The sequence below is a fragment of the Salmo trutta genome, chromosome 5 (assembly GCF_901001165.1).
Source record: "Salmo trutta chromosome 5, fSalTru1.1, whole genome shotgun sequence".
Lineage (NCBI taxonomy): Eukaryota > Metazoa > Chordata > Actinopteri > Salmoniformes > Salmonidae > Salmo > Salmo trutta.
Window position 1 is genome coordinate 62,164,000 of NC_042961.1, and position 20,000 is coordinate 62,183,999.

The window sequence follows — 20,000 nt, forward strand, 5'->3', positions numbered from 1 at the left end:
TCTAAATTAGTATTATTATTATTGTTATTATTATTATTCTAAATTATTATTATTATTATTATTATAGTTATTATTATTATAGTTATTATTATTATTATTATAGTTATTATTACTATTATTATTACTATTATTATTATTATTATTATAGTTATTATTATTATTATTATAGTTATTATTATTATTATAGTTATTATTATTACTATTATTATTATTACTATTATATTATTATTATTATAGTTATTATTATTATTATTATATTATAGTTATTATTATTATTATAGTTATTATTATTATTATAGTTATGAATTCCACTCTCTCATCACAGTCCAACATCACAGAGTGGCTGCACAAGGCTCTGCAGACGGACAAGACAAACGGGCAGAAAGATACTGAGCCAGAGGCTGACTAAGATGTGTACCATCAGTATCTCAGTTTGTCGTATCTGCCTGAATTTCTTTAACCAAAAACTGGGGGAAACTAAGCGGTCTAGAGATGCAACAGTAAGGTTACTTTCAGTGATGGAAGCTGGGCTAGTAGACCACAATTTGTACTACTCAGGGTCCAAAAAAATCAGTGCCGAACAATACTAGCCTCTAGCTAGCAGGGTAATTTGAGTTTACATGTGTATTTGACCAGAACTGAGAATTGATGTTTGTCTAAATAAAAAGGCTATAGTTTGTAATATGGATCCACTGTTAATATAATAAAAATATAATATAGGTTAATATTGTCAGGAGAGAGAATCTCACATCAGTTTTTTCCCCCTCTCATCTGATGTTTGTGGGTACCCAGATCGACAATATCCTTAAAAGAGCAGGTCCTGAAGCCCGTTTTAAAAACAGACTTTAAAAAGATGTCTTAATAATTATGTTTGTGTAAAGTCATGACCAAAAACCTGAGGTTAGTAAAAAAAAAAGTATCTCAGGGAATTCAATGTACTGTATATCTCGTCTACAAAAATGTCAAATATTGGACGTTCAGGTACAGAGAAAAGGTGATCTCCTAAAAGGAAGAACACTTGAGAGACCGTCAGCTCACTCAGTGCTGTGTTCAGTACATAATCAACAACTGCCAGATATTCAAGTGAGTCCCAGAGGTATTTCACTATTAATACCAATATGTTAACTCATAAATAATCTGAATAAAATGTGGCTAATGTATCACCGGCTCATAAGGAGTCTTATCAACAGTCTGTAAAGGAAGTACTGTAAATCCACAGAGCATGCTCAGAATGATGCCGCCATAGAGAACGACGAGGACAAAGATGGCTGCCAGTTTCTACTGGATTAAGTCTTTGTGGATCTTGGGACAGTGATGTGTTGTATCTTGTATTTATGTACATCAAAGCCACAGAATGGCGCCGGAGGAGATGATGTTTTTACGGGCTCCTAACCAATTTTGCTACTTTGTGTTTTTTTCACGTTGTTTGTAACTTATTTCATACATAATGTTGCTGCCTTCTCTTGTGAGAACTTGTGAGAATTTGCCGGCGAGTGGGTAACCCGTCTCAACCATCCGTCTTACTGGCCAACGTGCAATCACTGGAGAATAAACTGGATCAGCTCCATTCGACACTATCCTACCAACGGTACATTAAAAACTGTAATATCCTATGTTTCACCGAGTCGTGGCTGAACAAGGACATGGATAATATACAGTTAGCTGGGTTTTCAGCGCATCAGCAAGAAAGAACAGCAGCCTCCGATAAGATCAGTGGGGAGGTGTGTGTCTCTTTGTCAACAACAGCTGGTGCGCAATCTCTAATATGAAGGAGATCTCGAGGTTCTGCTCACCTGAGGTAGAGGACCTCATGATAAACTGTAGACCACACTATCTACCAAGAGAGTTTTCAACTATATTTTTCATAGCTGTCTATTTACCACCACAAATCGATGCTGGTACTAAGACCACACTCAACAAGCTGTATAAAGGCCATAAGCAAACAAGAAATGGTCATCCAGAGGCGGTGCTCTGAAAGCAGGAAAACTGAAATCTGTTTTACCTCACCAACATGTCACGTGCAACCAGAGGGGGGGACACAACTCTAGACCACCTTTACCCTGTACTCCACACAGACTCAAAGCTCTCCCTCGTCCTCCATTTGGCAAATCTAACCATAACTCTATCCTCCTGATTCCTGCTTACAAGCAAAAACTCAAACAGGAAGTGCAAATGACGCATTCAACAAGGGAGTGGTCCAATGAAGCGGATACTAAACTACAGGACTGTTTTGCACAGACTGGAATATGTTCCGGGATTGACCCGATGGCATTAATGAGTATACCGCATCAGTATGAACTGATCACGCCTTCACGTCCCCCAGGGCACCGTGGAGCTGACAGCGGGCCTGAACAGACCCTGTCTAACTGGGAGTGGATTGCAGCCTGGAGGGGGGCGGACGGACGATTGTAAATGGTTTAGATAAGGAGTTACGTGAATCAAAGGGCTGTAGCTACAGATTCAAAGAATGCAGCCAATGTCAAAGCTAAATAAATTATTTTCTACCTTCAGTCGTGCTTCTACTAAAACTCCAGATCTAACTGGGTGATCAGTAAATCATGGGATTTACCTCAGTTGCTAGGTGTTAACAGGTGAATGATTACTTTTCCAATGAGTTTGCTAGCTAGCTATGGCTCCACACAGAATCTAGCTTAAAAATAGTTTGCAAAATAACTTTACCAAATTGATTTCGGGTAGCTAGCATCAAAACTACAACGTTAGAGTTACAAACTTAATAACAATGACTTTGACAAAAGCTTCCAAAAACGTATTACAAAGAAGAAGAAAAAAGCTTGTTGCCATTAAAGAAATGGTAACCTGGTAACCCACGTCGTTACGTGATTGACAGGTGATTCCACCGCCCACGTGAGCTGTCACCAACCAACCAGTGTAGAGTATACTGGTATATGAAAATCTGATTGGTTAGAAGAAGCTGGTCCCGTCCCACCTCCAAGGGCTCCTTCTCAGTGCTTGAACGTCTACAAATCTTTTTGTTACGGTAGGCCACTAAAGCACTGACACAAGTCTGAGCATGCGAAATTAACATGAACAGGTGAACAGATGCAATTATTGCTCACAAATATTAAGTTACAAGTTTGTGAATGCGATTACAACTACACATTCGTATTTTTCATATTCACAACTCATCAGTTACATGTTTGGGAATGTGTTTACAAGTAGAAATATATTCAACAAAACTCAAATCATTATGTCAATGCCTCCATATTAATGTGCCACACTATTTTGAGATTATTGTGGGTCCGAAATATTTCGATCTGTTAATATTTGTGCTGCCTTCTTAACTCGTCATTGCACGCCAAACAACATGTGACAATTACAGTTCTGAGTTATCATTTACCTACCTTATTCATACAAAAATAAATAAAAAATAGCCCTCATGGATTGACGTTGCAATGCAGTGACCTGGATTCGAACCGATGTCCGTGCGGTCACAACGCGAAATACTGACCACGGCAAGCTACCAAGGCTTGTGGCTTACAAGTGGAGAAAGCAGAGGGCTTTTCATTGAAACCTGAAGTGACATGCGCTAGTAGTACGCAACATACAGTATCGATTACCAATGGGAGTTGGCAACACGACAATAACAAGTTTCACGCCGATGACCCTTTACGCATCTGTCGAGTTAGCTAGTTAGCTAGCTAGCTATGTTAACAGTCATGCAAAAACATTTGTGCCAGAAAACAATAACTTTCTTATATTACCTTACTCCGATGTCGTGGTTTTCGCTTTTCGTTTTTAACTAATCGTAGATGGCATTTTGTTTAAATGAAATATTAAATTACTGTTGCTTGTTTTTGCTACTTCGAATCTCCCACTTCTCGCTCCAGGTTTTGGTCGCATGTTGATGACGACACAGGAAGTGGAGACACTTCTGTCGCACAACAATGCCTTTCTCGCGCGACCTTTTCCTTTCCGACTTCTCTCCTAGATAGAACGAAAGAGCATTTATTTATGTACTCTTTTTTTCCTCTTTCTGTCTCTCCCTAGTAATGAAGCTGTAAAGTTAGACCTAGACACTGATCTTGGGACAGTTATTCTCCCCTGTGGTGAGGGTTAGGGCGTGGGGGTTAAACTGATCCTAGACCTGTGCTTAAGGGCAGTTTTCTCAAATGTCTTGTTATGCATACATTGTCCATCTGTGGTACCCGTATGAGGGGTGATAAAGGCCATAAATGAACCGAAGGGGAAACTGAACGCATTACAAACTCCTCGTTGAACGTGTGAACACCCCAAAAAAATATCTGATGTTTTTTTTGTCACACTTTGAGGTTTTATATATAAATTATAATTTTTGAAATACATTGATTGAAAAACGTTCTAGACACAGGCTAGAACTTTATTTTTCATTTATTTAACTAGGCATGTCAGTTAAGAACAAATTCTTATTTACAATGATGGCCTACCGGGAACAGTGGGTTAACTGCATTATTCAGGGGAGAAAGACAGATTTTTATCTTGTCAGCTCGGGGATTCGATCCAGCAACCTACCTGCCGCCCCATATCCCTTTCTATTTGTGTCACTTCCCAGCTCAGTGGGACTATTGAACTTATGTCTAATGCCTGCATGACCTGTGAAAGTCTGATTCATTTCGTTCGGTTTACTCGAGGGGCCTGAGCAGTCCCCAGACCTCAACGCAATAGAGGATCTTTGTAATGATGATGTACCGGTGTCCAATCCGCAGCAACTACGTGATGCCATCGTGTCAGCATGGACCAACATCCCTGTGGAACGTTTCCGACACCTTGTTGAATTACTCGAAGAATTCCGTCTGTTCTGGAGGCAAAGGGGGGTCCGACCCGGTACTAGATGGGTGTACCTAATAAACTGTCCACTGTCTGTGTGGCATACTGGTCTGCAATATACAATACAATATCACAATACAATACAATTATATTTTCCTGTTTATAAAAGAATACCACAACGTAACTAATTACAACTCTACTACAGAACAGCTTTTGAAACATGACTATGTTGCTAAGGAAATTCAGTCTTCACTCCAAGACTTACTGTAATAGTGAGACAAAGAAGGCTAACCTGGAACCCAAGCTGACACCCTTCATAACACGGGTCAGGCTAGAGACCTTTTTCAAACCAACTAGCCAAAATCTAAAACACAACCTTACCTTTATCAAACCTTTTAACTTAATTTTAATAAATTCTGATATTAAGTATCGGTTTGCACATCAGAAAAGTCACTTGAGTCTCTCCTTCATAACACCCCATATACTAATACTAATAATCTATTACATTTCTATAGCTTTTCATAGAACCTCAAGAGTTCTAGAACGCTTCAAGAGTTAAAAACCAAAAAACAATATATGACAGGTCAACCAGTCTTTGAAAGATGCATTCTATCGCTGATGTGGAGGTTCATGGCTTGAGCGGAGAGAGTTGGACAGAGGATGGTATGGTTATGGAGTCTTTTGATGATCTTGTAAGGCAAGTCTGGGCAAGCGATATCATGTTACATTCCAGGCACTTTGAGAAGCCACAGGGACTGAAAGAAAAGGGTCTACAAAATACAGCATAGATACAAGCTAACAGATTCATCTCCCGTAGATTCACCTCCCATCGATTCACCTGCCATAGATTCACCTCCCATAGATTTACCTCCCGTAGATTCATCTCCCATCGATCCACCTCCCGTAGATACACCTCCCATAGATTCACCTCCCATAGATTAAATTCCCATAGATTCACCTCCCATAGATTAAATTCCCATAGATTCACCTCCCATAGATATACCTCCCATAGATTCACCTGCTGTAGATTAAATTCCCATAGATTCACCTCCCACGGCCCAAAGGAATAAAAGACTGAAGTCAACAGCAGCAGTAGTAGTTGTAGTTCTGTAGTAGTTGTAGTTCTGTAGTTCTGTATTTTTTGTCTTATTTCTTGTTTGTTTCACAATAAAAAAATGTTTTGCATCTTTAAAGTGGTAGGCATGTTGTGTAAATCAAATGATACACCCCCGCCCCAAAAATCCATTTTAATTCCAGGTTGTAAGGCAACAAAATAGGAAAAATGCCAAGAGGGGTGAATACTTTCACAAACCACTGTATATGACCAATAATATTTGATTTGAATATAGTGTATGTATGTACAGTGCATTAAGACTCTAAAATGGATTAAAACAATTTCCTCAATACCCCACAATAACAAAGTGAAAACAGGTTTGTAATTTTTTTTTGCTAATTTATTAAAAATATAACTTATTTACGTAAGTATTCAGACCCTTTGCGATGAGACTCAAAATGGAGCTCAAGTGCATCCTGTTTCCATTGATCATCCTTGAGATGTTTCTTCAACTTGATTAGAGTCCACCTGTGGTACATTCAATTTATTAGATATCACTTGGAAACTCCACACACCTGTCTATATAATGTCCCAAAGTTGACAGCGCATGTCAGAGCAAAAACCAGCCGAGGTTGAAGGAATTGTCCGTAGAGCTCTGAGACAGGATTGTGTCGAGTCACAGATCTGGGGAAGGGTACCAAAACATTTCTGCAGCATTGAAGGTCCCCAAGGACACAGTGTTCTCCATTATCCTTAAATGGAAGAAGTACAAATCCACCAAGACACTTCCTGGATCTGGCCGCCCGGCCGAACTGAGCAATCGGAGGAGAACGGCCTTGGTCAGGTAGGGGATCAAGAACCCGATGGTCACTCTGAAAGAGCTCCGTAGTTCCTCTGTGGAGGGGTCTGAATACTTTCCAAATAAACAGTGTATATAAATACACTACCGTTCAAAAGTTTGGGGGTCACATAGAAATGTTCTTGTTTTTGAAAGAAAAGCACATATTTTGTCCATTAAAATAACATCAAATTGATCAGAAATACAGTGGACATTTTAAAGGTTGTAAATGACTATTGTAGCTGGGAATATCTGCAGTTTAAGTCAAACGTTTACATACACCTTAGCCAAATACATTTAAACTCAGGTTTTCACAGCCTTTCAGGTTATGTCGGTATAGGACTCGTTTTACTGTGGATATAGATACCTTTGTACCCGTTTCCTCCAGCATCTTCACAAGGTCCTTTGCTGTTGTTCTGGGATTGATTTGCACTTTTCGCACCAAAGTACGTTAATCTCTAAGAGACAGAAGGCGTCTCCTTCCTGAGCGGTATGATGGCTGCGTGGTCCCATGGTGTTTATACTTGTGTACTATTGTTTGTACAGATGAACGTGGTACCTTCAGGCGTTTGGAAATTGCTCCCAAGGATGAACCAAGTCTACAATTTGTTTTCTGAGGTATTGGCTGATTTCTTTTGATTTTCCCATGATGTCAAGCAAAGAGGCACTGAGATTGAAGGTAGGCCTTGAAATACATCCACAAGTACACCTCCAATTGACTCAAATTATGTCAATTAGCCTATCAGAACCTTCTAAAGCCATGACATAATTTTCTGGAATTTTCCAAGCTGTTTAAAGGCCCAGTTAACTTAGTGTAAACATCTGACCCACTGGAATTGTGAATTGTGATACAGTGAATTAAGTTAAATAATCTGTCTGTAAACAATTGTTGGAAAAATTCCTTGTGTCACACAAAGTAGATGTCCTAACCGACTTGCCAAAACTATAGTTTGTTAACAAGAAATGTGTGGAGTGGTTGAAAAACAAGTTTTAATGACTCCAACCTAAGTGTATGTAAACTTACAACTTCAACTGTATATAGGCGTACAGAGGCCCATTATCAGCAACCATCACTCCTGTGTTCCAATGGCACGGCCTGTTAGCTAATCCAAGTTTATCATTTTAAAAGGCTAATTGATCATTAGAAAACCCTTTTGCAATTATGTTAGCACAGCTGAAAACTGTTGTTCTGATTAAAGAAGCAATAAAACTGCCCTTCTTTAGGCTAGTTGAGTATCTGGAGCATCAGCATTTGTGGGTTCGAGTACAGGCTCAAAATGGACAGGAACAAAGCACTTTCTTCTGAAACTCGTCAGTCTATTCTTGTTCTGAGAAATGAAGGCTATTCCATGCGAGAAATTGCCAAGAAACTGAAGATCTCGTACAACGCTGTGTACTACTCCTGTTACAGAACAGCGCAAACTGGCTCTAACCAGAATAGAAAGAGTGGGAGGCCCCGGTCCACAACTGAGCAAGAGGACAAGTACATTAGAGTGTCTAGTTTGAGAAACAGACGCCTCACAAGTCCTCAACTGGGCAGCTTCATTAAATAGTACCCGCAAAACACCAGTCTCAACGTCAACAGTGAAGAGGCGACTTCCGGGATGCTGGCCTTCTAGGAAGAGTTCCTCTGTCCAGTGCCTTTTAAAATGATAAACTTGGATTAGCTAACACAACTTGCCATTGGAACACAGGAGTGATGATTGCTGATAATGGGCCTCTGTACGCCTATGTAGATATTCCATTAAAAATCAGCAGTTTCCAGCTACAATTGTCATTTACAACATTAAATGTCTACACTGCATTTCTGATCAATTTTGTTATTTTAATGGACCAAAAAAATGTGCTTTTCTTAAGTACATTTAAGTGACCCCAAACTTTTGAACGGTAGTATAAACAAAATCCCTATTTATTTATTTATTTATTCATTTATATAGGAAGCCATTTGGGACGCAGCTTACTTGATCGCATCAGAAATACATTTTTTCTGAAACTGAAAAAAAAGAATGCAATGACTAAATACAGTAAAGTTTTATTAAACGTATAGAAAATGCAAACATCTAACTGGAATAACACCTAACTATCTGTACAGGTTTAACATCTTTCAGAGGAGATAGTTTCTATCCCAAATGACACCCTATTCCCTATATAGTGCACTACTTTTGACCAGGGGCCCCTATGGGGGGGGGGGGGTGATCAATAGTGCACTAAATATGGGATACAGCCTGAGTCCAGAAGGCAACAATAACATGGAGAAAGACACTCGACAGATTTTTTTCTCCCTTTTTTTAAAAAGACGAGTCCAACGACAGCTATATCCCACAAACCAGCCAATTAAAATACTAAATCAGAAAACACAAATATAAACAACCCCAATAAAGCAATATCAGCCAATCAAATCTCACAAATCTGTATAAGGGGGGTTCCTCAGCCCACTAGAGTAGCCTGCCTCTCTGCCATTGGATTGCTGTTGATTGTAGTGGTAGCCCCGACCCCGACCCCTCACATTTTGTCCTTTAGAAGTGACGTTACCCTGGTAGTCTCCTCTTCCTTCCTGCCTCCTGTCCCCTCGGTCTCGCTCCCGGAAACCGTCCCTGTAATCTCTCCTCCCCACTCCTCGGTGACCTCCTACCCCGCGTCTCTCCCCCTTCCAACGGTTCTCTCTATACCCTCTAGCTCCTCCCTCCTCGTGTCCTCCCCTCCCTCCTCCACCTCTGAAGGAGCGACTGTAGAACTTCTTTCCGTTTCTTAGGGTGGGGTCATTAGGGTCTAGCCCCTCCCCTCCCTCCCAGTCCAATGATGTTTCGCCGCTTGGAGCCAGGGGCAGCGTCACTAAATATGAAGTCTCGCCCCAGCTCCCCCCCGTCGTCTCATTGGTCGTTTTCATGTTAAACTCCGCCCCCCTCTGGGTCATGGGGGCGTCGCCCGCACCCTGCATCGCCATGCCGACGGAAATGGCCTCGGCACTTACTGTCGTCGTCAGGTGACCCTCGGGGACCCATGTGACCTGAGAGAGGGAGAGGGGTAAAGAGATTAATAACAATACAAAATCAGAAACACTATACACACACAGATGAAATAAACAACAAAATTCCATGACTAAAACTTAAAGTCGATGAGGAGAACTAACGTAGCAGGTATGGAGAATTAGGTTAAAGTTAGGAAAAGGGTTAAGGGTTAGTGTGATGACGTTGCCCTCTTTGGGTACATCGAGCACTATACCCCCCCTCCCTCTGCACCAGCCCTTTGCTATGTACCTACCTGATGTTAATGTGAGAGAATTGTATTTCTGTTTAAAGTTTCACTAAGTCATTGGCACGCCCCCAGGGGCACAGACAGGACCCGGCGTCATGAGACAGCCCTTTTCTATATTCCGAATAAAACCCCCACCTGGGTTTTCTATCACCAGACCGAGCTTACCTCGATAATGAGAGGGCCAAGGTTGGAGACCATGCATTTCTCTTGATGAACTTTTAACCATACCATGTGGTTAAACTTTTAGACTATTGATACCGACAGAATAAGAGCAAGTCTTTGATATTAATTACTAGTCTGCAGCTATGAATTCGGTATCATTGAACGCGAAGACCGACAACCGCCGAAACAGCTATTCTATAAAGACATTAATGAATGTCACTCTGAACTATCCATTCTAACCACGACAGAGAGAGAGAGCGGGCGGACAAACTCTCCAACAGAAACAAACTTTTCAACAGCGATCCCGACGACACACTGAGCGTAAATATATATATTGATTGCAATTGTTCCCGAATGAGTGAGCGTTCATGTGCAAAGGATTAGCATTTCAATTGTTATAATATTCAACTCTGTAGTGTCTCCTCAGCTGACCCCCCACTCCCCTCTGTCTAACAAGCCGCCACGCCGGTTTAGCCCACTAGGGCACATTCTCATAATTTCCTTGTAAACATATCTACTGTTTGTTATGCATTTCTGTGAATTACTTAGTAAATAAATTATTTTAAGACAATTGATGTATGGATGACTCATAGTGAAGACTGGGTTCGTGCAGATAACCAACAATTTACGACGTTTGGAATGAGACTGGCGTGAGGTAAATAATAATTCATTAATTCGAAGACTAATTGATCAGATATTAAAATATCTGAAAGTTATATTAGGAAAATTATAACTTTGTAATCTGAATATTTTCCTTGGTGCCGCGACTTCCTAGTTAATTACAGTTACATGATTAATCAGTTTAATCGCGTAATAATAATTACAGAGAGTTATTTGATAAATAGGTCTTCAGTTTTAAATGATGCCAAAGACACGACATTAGCTAAAATGCAAACATTCTCTCTGACCATGCACCTTTTTACAATACTTTGGCATAGGATGTAGCCCACTTAGCCACGACCCATTACTGCTCCATCAAGACTTACCTGCTCAGAAGGAGGAAGAGGAGGGTTCACTAGCAGAGTGCCAGCCGTCTTCATGTCTCTCTGTCCTCTGTCTGTGAAGCCTGCAAGAACAGTTTGTAAAGCTGAGACAATAAACCAAACATTAGATAACGACCAAACCGTCCACTTATCCTGGACATTTTTGCTTATATCGTTGATTACCATAAATAACTTAAAAAAGGTCCCTACTAGAGAAATGTGAGGCTTGAAATTAGCTCTAAATCCTCTGTAAAGTGAGAAAAACGTGTTCATCTCTAAATCCTCTCTGCTAGTAAAGTGAGAACATTTTAATCTCCAAATCCTCTCTGCTAGTAAAGTGAGAGAACATTTTAATCTCTAAATCCTCTCTGCTAGTAAAGTGAGAACATTTTAATCTCTAAATCCTCTCTGCTAGTAAAGTGAGAACATTTTAATCTCTAAATCCTCTCTGCTAGTAAAGTGAGAACATTTTAATCTCTAAATCCTCTCTGCTAGTAAAGTGAGAACATTTTAATCTCTAAATCCTCTCTGCTAGTAAAGTGAGAGAACATTTTAATCTCTAAATCCTCTCTGCTAGTAAAGTGAGAACATTTTAATCTCTAAATCCTCTCTGCTAGTAAAGTGAGAGAACATTTTAATCTCTAAATCCTCTCTGCTAGTAAAGTGAGAGAACATTTTAATCTCTAAATCCTCTCTGCTAGTAAAGTGAGAACATTTTAATCTCTAAATCTTTGTGTAAACAAGTAAAAAGAGTGAAAGTTGAAACCAAAAATAAATAAATCTAATCACATGAAAATGTAGAGAAGTCAGCACTCACCTCTCTCTGTGTTGGAAGCAGTAGTACTAGACAAGGTAGTAGCAGCAGCAGCATCAGTAGTAACATTGACAACAGAGGTAGTATTAGCATTATGGTTCTCTAGGGGGCTGTGGCTGGACCTCATACCCAGGGAAGAGGCACCGCTAGCGGGGTGAGGATCCAGCGGTCCCTGGGTCTGGTTCCCACTGGGCAGCCTCGGAGTAGGGTACCCCAGAGACGCTGATTGGTACTGGGGTACGGAGGGAGGGGAGGCGGCTGGAGCTGGAGTGTAGGGCTGAGCTTGAGAGGTATGGGTAGAGGATTGGAGTGTAGGAGGGTACTGGTTGGGAGGTGCAGGTTGGGGTGTAGGAGGGTACTGGTTGGGAGGTGCAGGTTGGGGTGTAGGAGGGTACTGGTTGGGAGGTGCAGGTTGGGGTGCTTGTGGAGAGTATTGTGCCAGGGGTGTGGGTACAGAGCATACCCCAGCGTAGGCGTTCGGTCGCGGGGTAACGTTACTACACCAGGGTAAAGAGCCACCCATACGGGGCTGGAACGGCACGGGCTGGGTTGAGGCAGGGTGAAGGTGACGGTTGGAAGGGTACCCCAGCGCGGAGCGACCATCCTGCCCGTATCGGAATTCAATATGCTGGGGAGGTTCTGCAGCTGATTGGGGGGATGATCTCTGGAGGCCCCCCAAACCTGAGGGGGTGGGGTACTGAGGGTGGGGGTGTCCGTACCCCTCCTGGGGCGCGGTGGTGGGGTGGGAGGGGTACCAGTGGGAAGAGGGGAGGGAGACTGAGGGTAGTTTGGGCTGCATGCTGTAGGCCTGGTGAAGAGGGAGGATGTAAGAGTGGGGGGGCCACATGGGGTTGGTGAATGCCTGGAGGGGGAAGAAAGGAAGGGAGGGAGGAGGGAGGGTGGAGGGAGGGTGGAGGGAGGGTGGGAGGGAGGGAGGGAGGGAGGGAGGGAGGGAGGGAGGGAGGGAGGGAGGGAGGGAGGGAGGGTGGAGGGAGGGAGGGAGGGGAACGGAAAATAGTGCAAGTGTGTTGGTCAGTAGCGTATTTATAGACACTTGTTAAGAGCTACCAAGATATGTAGTTAGGTCATTACCTTCACACCAAGGTTGAAGAAAAACCTCAGGATGTTGACATCTGTAGAGAGTATTTACACAAAAAAAATAAAGTTTTTGTTAGATATTATTCATCGTAATCAGACAGGTTTTTTACATGGACGATACATTGGAGATAATATGAGACAAGTACTAGAAATAATAGAACACTGAAGAATCGGGGAAACCAGGCCTGCTATTCACAGCTGAGGCTTTTGATAAAGTACAACTAGAATTTACATATAAATGCCTGGAATATTTACATTTTGGTGAATCTCTTAAATAAACGGATTAAAGTTATGTATAGTAACTCTAGGTGTAAAATAGTAAATAATGGCTACTTCTCAGAAAGTATTAAACGGTCAAGAGGAGTTAAACAAGGTTGTCCACCATCAGGATATATATTTATTATTGCCATCGAAATGTTAGCTGTTAAAATCAGATCCAATATTCATATCAAAGGCCTAGAAATCCAGGGCTTAAACACTAAGGCATCATTGTACACTGATGACTCACATTTTCTTTTAAATACACAATTAGATTCCCTACATGGCCTCATAGAGGATCTAGAAACTGTTAGAATTAGAATCCCTCCACGGCCTCATAGAGGATCTAGATACTGTTAGAATTAGAATCCCTCCACGGCCTCAGAGGATCTAGATACTGTTAGAATTAGAATCCCTCCACGGCCTCATAGAGGATCTAGAAACTGTTAGAATTAGAATCCCTCCACGGCCTCATAGAGGATCTAGATACTGTTAGAATTAGAATCCCTCCACAGCCTCATAGAAGATCTAGATACTGTTAGAATTAGAATCCCTCCACGGCCTCAGAGGATCTAGATACTGTTAGAATTAGAATCCCTCCACGGCCTCAGAGGATCTAGATACTGTTAGAATTAGAATCCCTCCACGGCCTCATAGAGGATCTAGATACTGTTAGAATTAGAATCCCTCCACGGCCTCATAGAGGATCTAGAAACTGTTAGAATTAGAATCCCTCCACGGCCTCAGAGGATCTAGATACTGTTAGAATTAGAATCCCTCCACGGCCTCATAGAAGATCTAGAAACTGTTAGAATTAGAATCCCTCCACGGCCTCAGAGGATCTAGATACTGTTAGAATTAGAATCCCTCCACAGCCTCATAGAGGATCTAGAAACGGTTTCTATCCTCTCTGGATTAAAACCAAATGATGTACTATATGACTTATTGGATCACTAAAAAAATATCAATTTTACATTACCGTGTAGTTTACTAATTAAATGGTCTGACGGTGATGTGGACATACTCGGTATACATATCCCGAAAGAAAGAAATTCTCACTCTGATACATCTGAATAAAAAAATTGGCAAAAATAGATAAGATCTTGCTACCATGGAAATGATATTACAACAAATATTGTGGTTAAACTCAAATATACCAAATGATTTAAAAAATATATATATATAAAAAAAAAAGAGTATAATCTTTGTAAATGATATCATAAAAAGGACTGGTGGTGTTGTCACACATCCAGCTAACAAAAATATATGGAAATGTCTACTCTACCCAAAAACAAACTAAAAATTAATTGTAGAATTACCGCAAAAATGCGAGAGGCAAGTGGAAGGGGGAGAAAGTAAGGAACTTGTATGTCTGCCCTGAATTAAAGACCAAAATCGGCTAAAGAAAATTGTGATAAATAAAAAAACTATACCAGTTTCATTTAAGGACCAGAAAATTGACAACCGTGCCATATAGATTGCAAAATAGTTGGGAAGAGATTTTTGACGTGTCACATGGTTTATGATCTGATACGCAAAATGACACCAGATTCAAAACTGAGTTTTTCCAATTTAAATTATACAAAATTCTTGCAACCAATAGAATGTTCTATATATGGGGGATACAACCTTCCCAGCTCAGCGGATTTTTCTGCGAAGAGACAGAATCATTAGATAATTTGTTTTGGTACTGTCCATATGAAGCTTTTTTTTTGGTCACAGGTCCTGAAATGGCTGAAGAATTGCAACATTTACCTACTGTAGAGCTAATTGCTGCAATTGCACTACTGGGTGATTTGAAAAGTCATAATCAAATATTTTTTATCTTTAATTTACAATCTGTAGAATATATGAGAACAGAAAAGTTCAGAGCTTTTGTGAAACAGCAAAATATGACAAATCGAAATCAAAACTGGACGGTGTTAGGAGATAGATGGGAGGGGTTGGATGGAGCTGAAGGATGGACTGGATGGAGCTGAAGGATGGGACTGGATGGTGGTCAGAGATAGATGGGAGGAGTTGAGGGGAGCTGAAGGATGGGACTAAAAACTAACTAAATATAACTATTGTAAAATAGATTGAGTCTGTAAAATGTATATAGTATGTATCAGAGGTGGGACCAAGTCACTGTTTTACAAGTCACAAGTAAGTCTCAAGTCCCAAGTCAAGACCAACAAGTCTCAAGTCCTAAACAAGTCATAATGTGCTCTTCACCAAATGTAATACCATTTCATATTTTTAACAAGAGTAATAGTTAGTATATTACATTTACGCAAATCATGAATGCTTTTAAAAATATCTATATATTTATTACTTTCCAAATAAACGTTATTTCCATGGAAATACATGGGTAGCCATGAGAAAGACCCCCCCCCAATAGTGGTCGACTATCGAGGATCGCTATGGGGCGCAATCGGGCGATGTAGGCTTGTACACAATCGCCCAACCTTGTTTTAAGAAACATCAGGTAGGATTTATGCTCCAACTGCCTAGCCAGTTGTAGCTCAATCTGGGTACAATGATCACGTTCCCCCACTGACTGACTGTGTGGAGGCTCATTGATTTAACGTTACATTAGCCTACATGATACACTAGTAAAGTAATAAAATATATAGCTGTCGGCTATATTAGCCACGACTTACCGTTCTTTGTTTAGCTTCAAATGTCGAACAAAGTTGGAAATTGTTGCTCCTCCGTCTGTAATTTTCTTCCCTCATGTTTTGCAAGTTGCAATCCGTTTTTTGTTGATACAGCGTCGTCTTTATATCCGAAAATGATAATTGTGTGTATCATCTTTCCAAGGTCTCCATCTGAATTCACTCGCCGACGTTCCTCTGCACTGCCAAAGCACAACTGTTTCCTCAGCTGGCACAATTTGATTGGCCGCTGTCCGATTCAAACTGTAATCCGTTAAATGAAGAGTTGATGCTCTGACCTCTTTTTAACAGCATCATTTTTAATATCTGTCTTCCGGGAGGGTATCAAGTCAGGTCGAGTCATAAGGCTCAAGTCCAAGTCAAGTCACGAGTCATTGGTGTTAAAGTCAAAGTAGAGTTGCAAGTCATCATATTTGTGACTCGAGTCCACACCTCTGGTATGTATGTATGTATGTATAAGCTGGAAGTAGAAGCCTAAGTGTTGTTGTCCATTAGTTTACTCCAATTAGGGGACAGGTGGTTGGGTTAGGGGACAATAATAAAATATATATTTCACTACTCACCTCGTGGCAGGTCCTCTCCAGTGTGGATATAAGAGTAAGGGGGTGTCTGGACGATCTCTTCCTTGTCAGACAAAGGGAACCCTGGGAACAGGGGATCTTGGTAGAGATGAGCCAGCTGGTGGAACGACAGGGGGGGCTGGGTGACCGTCGGGGGCTGGAGGGGGGCTGGGGAGAGCCCGGGGGGAAGGGAAGGGTGGGAGGAAGGATGAGGAGGGTGGTCGGGTGGGAGGAAGGAAGTGGGAGGAACACCCATGAGGGATAAAGCTGTTGAAGAGGAGAGAAAATTCTATTTGTACTTGTTCTTTAACAAATCCTGCCAAGTGGCAGCATTGAGATGAATTGAGAGGTAAACTACAAGGAGAAGACTGATGAGACAAGTAAATCACTTCTTTATTAGGTAACATAGAAAACAAAAACAAAAAGGTGAGTGGATCAATTTAACATCGTAGAAACACTTTTAGGGGATGTTACCTGGGGGGTAGGCTGAGGAGACCTCACAGGATGGAGGATCCAGGGGGACAGAAGGCTGGGAGAGGTGTGGCTGAGTAAGAGAACATTGGGGTAGATAGGGTGGACCAGATTGAGGAAGAGAGGAGGGGTGGGTGAGATTGAGAGAGGAGGGGTTGAGAGGGACAGTCTGTATTGTCTGGGGGGATTGGTCCACCATGTTGGGCACAGAGGTCACCAGAGGGGGGGTAGTTAAAACCCCAGACACAGGTGTGGGGGGTGAAGGAGCAGGGGGATGGGAGGAGGAGGAGGAGGAGGACGGCAGAGGAACAGAGACCGGAGTAGAGAGAGGAACAGAAGGAGAGATGGAAGGAGGCACATTAGGAGTAGTGGTGGTAGGAGCAAGGTTAGGAGTAGGGGCAAGGTTAGGAGTAGGGGCAAGGTTAGGAGTAGGGGCAAGGTTAGGAGTAGGGGCAAGGTTAGGAGTAGGGGCAAGGTTAGGAGTAGGGGCAAGGTTAGGAGTAGGGGCAAGGTTAGGAGTAGGGGCAAGGTTAGGAGTAGGGGCAAGGTTAGGAGTAGGGGCAAGGTTAGGAGTAGGGGCAAGGTTAGGAGTAGGGGGAAGGTTAGGAGTAGGGGCAAGGTTAGGAGTAGGAGGAAGGTTAGGAGTAGGGGCAAGGTTAGGAGTAGGAGGAAGGTTAGGAGTAGGGGGAAGGTTAGGAGTAGGGGGAAGGTTAGGAGTAGGAGGAAGGTTAGGAGTAGGGGGAAGGTTAGGAGTAGGGGGCGATGGGGTCTTCCTCTCCTCGTCTACTGTTGATCTCCTCTACAAAACACAACAGGTAAAGATTAGTGTCAAACCCACCCACCCACGGGCCCTACAGACACACCCACCCACGGGCCCTACAGACACACCCACCCACGGGCCCTACAGACAGACACACCCACGGGCCCTACAGACACACCCACGGGCCCTACAGACAGACACACCCACCCACCCACGGGCCCTACAGACACACCCACCCACGGGCCCTACAGACACACCCACCCACAGGCCCTACAGACACACCCACCCACGGGCCCTACAGACACACCCACCCACCCACAGGCCCTACAGACACACCCACCTACCCACAGGCCCTACAGACAGACACACCCACCCACGGGCCCTACAGACACACCCAACCACAGGCCCTACAGACAGACACACCCACCCACGGGCCCTACAGACACACCCAACCACAGGCCCTACAGACAGACACACCCACCCACGGGCCCTACAGACAGACACACCCACCCACCCACACGCCCTACAGACAGACATACCCACCCACCCACCCACAGGCCCTACAGACAGACACACCCACCCACCCACCCACGGGCCCTACAGACAGACACACCCACCCACGGGCCCTACAGACAGACACACCCACCCACCCACCCACGGGCCCTACAGACAGACACACCCACCCACCCACCCACGGGCCCTACAGACAGACACACCCACCCACCCACAGGCCCTACAGACAGACACACCCACCACCCACCCACAGGCCCTACAGACAGACACACCCACCACCCACCCACGGGCCCTACAGACAGACACACCCACCCACCCACCCACGGGCCCTACAGACAGACACACCCACCCACCCACGGGCCCTACAGACAGACACACCCACCCACAGGCCCTACAGACAGACACACCCACCCACCCACGGGCCCTACAGACAGACACACCCACCCACGGGCCCTACAGACAGACACACCCACCCACGGGCCCTACAGACAGACACACCCACCCACGGGCCCTACAGACACACCCACCCACGGGCCCTACAGACACACCCACCCACGGGCCCTACAGACACACCCACCCACCCACCCACAGGCCCTACAGACACACCCACCCACCCACAGGCCCTACAGACAGACACACCCACCCACAGGCCCTACAGACAGACACACCCACCCACCCACGGGCCCCACGGGCCCTACAGACAGACACTAGACAGACAGTTGAGAAATAAAGACAATCCAAAGTGTTTAGTATGTAACTCACCATGCCTCTGCCTGTCCTCTTCTTCCCCTCACTGGCATTAGACACCACCTGAGAGCGAGACGGAAAGACAGCGGGGACGGAAAGACAGCGGGGACGGAAAGACAGCGGGGACGGAAAGACAGCGGGGACAGAGACAGCGGGGACAGAGACAGCGGGGACAGAGACAGCGGGGACAGAGACAGCGGGGACAGAGACAGCGGGGACAGAGACAGCGGGGACAGAGACAGCGGGAGGAGAAATTTATCACGGGTTAAGTATAGTCTTAACAAAACACCATGTTGACTCCTCCTCCTCCTCCTCACCCCCAGACGCACGCCTCCTCCTCACCCCCAGACGCACGCCGCCTCCTCCTCCTCACCCCCAGACGCACGCCTCCCCCAGACGCACGCCTCCCCCAGACGCACGCCTCCCCCAGACGCACGCCTCCCCCAGACGCACGCCTCCCCACCCCCAGACGCACGCCTCCCCACCCCCAGACGCACGCCTCCCCACCCCCAGACGCACGCCTCCCCACCCCCAGACGCACGCCTCCCCACCCCCAGACGCACGCCTCCCCACCCCCAGACGCACGCCTCCCCACCCCCAGACGCACGCCTCCCCACCCCCAGACGCACGCCTCCCCACCCCCAGACGCACGCCTCCTCACCCCCAGACGCACGCCTCCTCACCCCCGGACTCACGCCTCCTCACCCCCAGACACACGCCTCCTCCTCCTCCTCACCCCCAGACACACGCCTCCTCACCCCCAGACACACGCCTCCTCCTCCTCCTCACCCCCAGACACACGCCTCCTCACCCCCAGACACACGCCTCCTCCCCCCCAGACACACGCCTCCTCCCCCCCAGACACACGCCTCCTCCCCCCCAGACACACGCCTCCTCCCCCCCAGACACACGCCTCCTCACCCCCAGACACACGCCTCCTCCTCCTCCTCACCCCCAGACACACGCCTCCTCACCCCCAGACACACGCCTCCTCCTCCTCCTCCCCCCCAGACACACGCCTCCTCCCCCCCAGACACACGCCTCCTCCTCCTCCTCACCCCCAGTG

At 44.4% G+C, this 20,000-nt stretch overlaps 2 protein-coding genes across 2 annotated transcripts in view; both read right to left on the reverse strand.

Annotated features, from left to right (window-relative positions):
- The window catches only part of anapc10 (anaphase promoting complex subunit 10), a gene marked incomplete in the record, with an annotated part of 14,825 nt that extends 10,891 nt beyond the window's left edge, over positions 1 to 3,934 (reverse strand). Inside the window, 1 exon segment of the mRNA XM_029754642.1 lies at positions 3,723 to 3,934.
- A 4,738-nt stretch (positions 3,935 to 8,672) lies between these two features.
- The window catches only part of otud4 (OTU deubiquitinase 4), a 32,741-nt gene continuing 21,413 nt past the window's right edge, over positions 8,673 to 20,000 (reverse strand). Inside the window, exons 15-22 of the mRNA XM_029754906.1 lie at positions 19,993 to 20,000; positions 18,950 to 18,997; positions 16,918 to 17,713; positions 16,447 to 16,710; positions 12,963 to 13,003; positions 11,874 to 12,732; positions 11,060 to 11,139; positions 8,673 to 9,663 (exon numbers count right to left, since the gene is read on the reverse strand). The exon at positions 19,993 to 20,000 is cut by the window's right edge and continues 143 nt beyond it. Coding sequence (XP_029610766.1) covers positions 9,058 to 9,663; positions 11,060 to 11,139; positions 11,874 to 12,732; positions 12,963 to 13,003; positions 16,447 to 16,710; positions 16,918 to 17,713; positions 18,950 to 18,997; positions 19,993 to 20,000 — 2,702 coding nt within the window. The 3' untranslated portion in view covers positions 8,673 to 9,057. The remainder of the gene's footprint in view (positions 9,664 to 11,059; positions 11,140 to 11,873; positions 12,733 to 12,962; positions 13,004 to 16,446; positions 16,711 to 16,917; positions 17,714 to 18,949; positions 18,998 to 19,992) is intronic.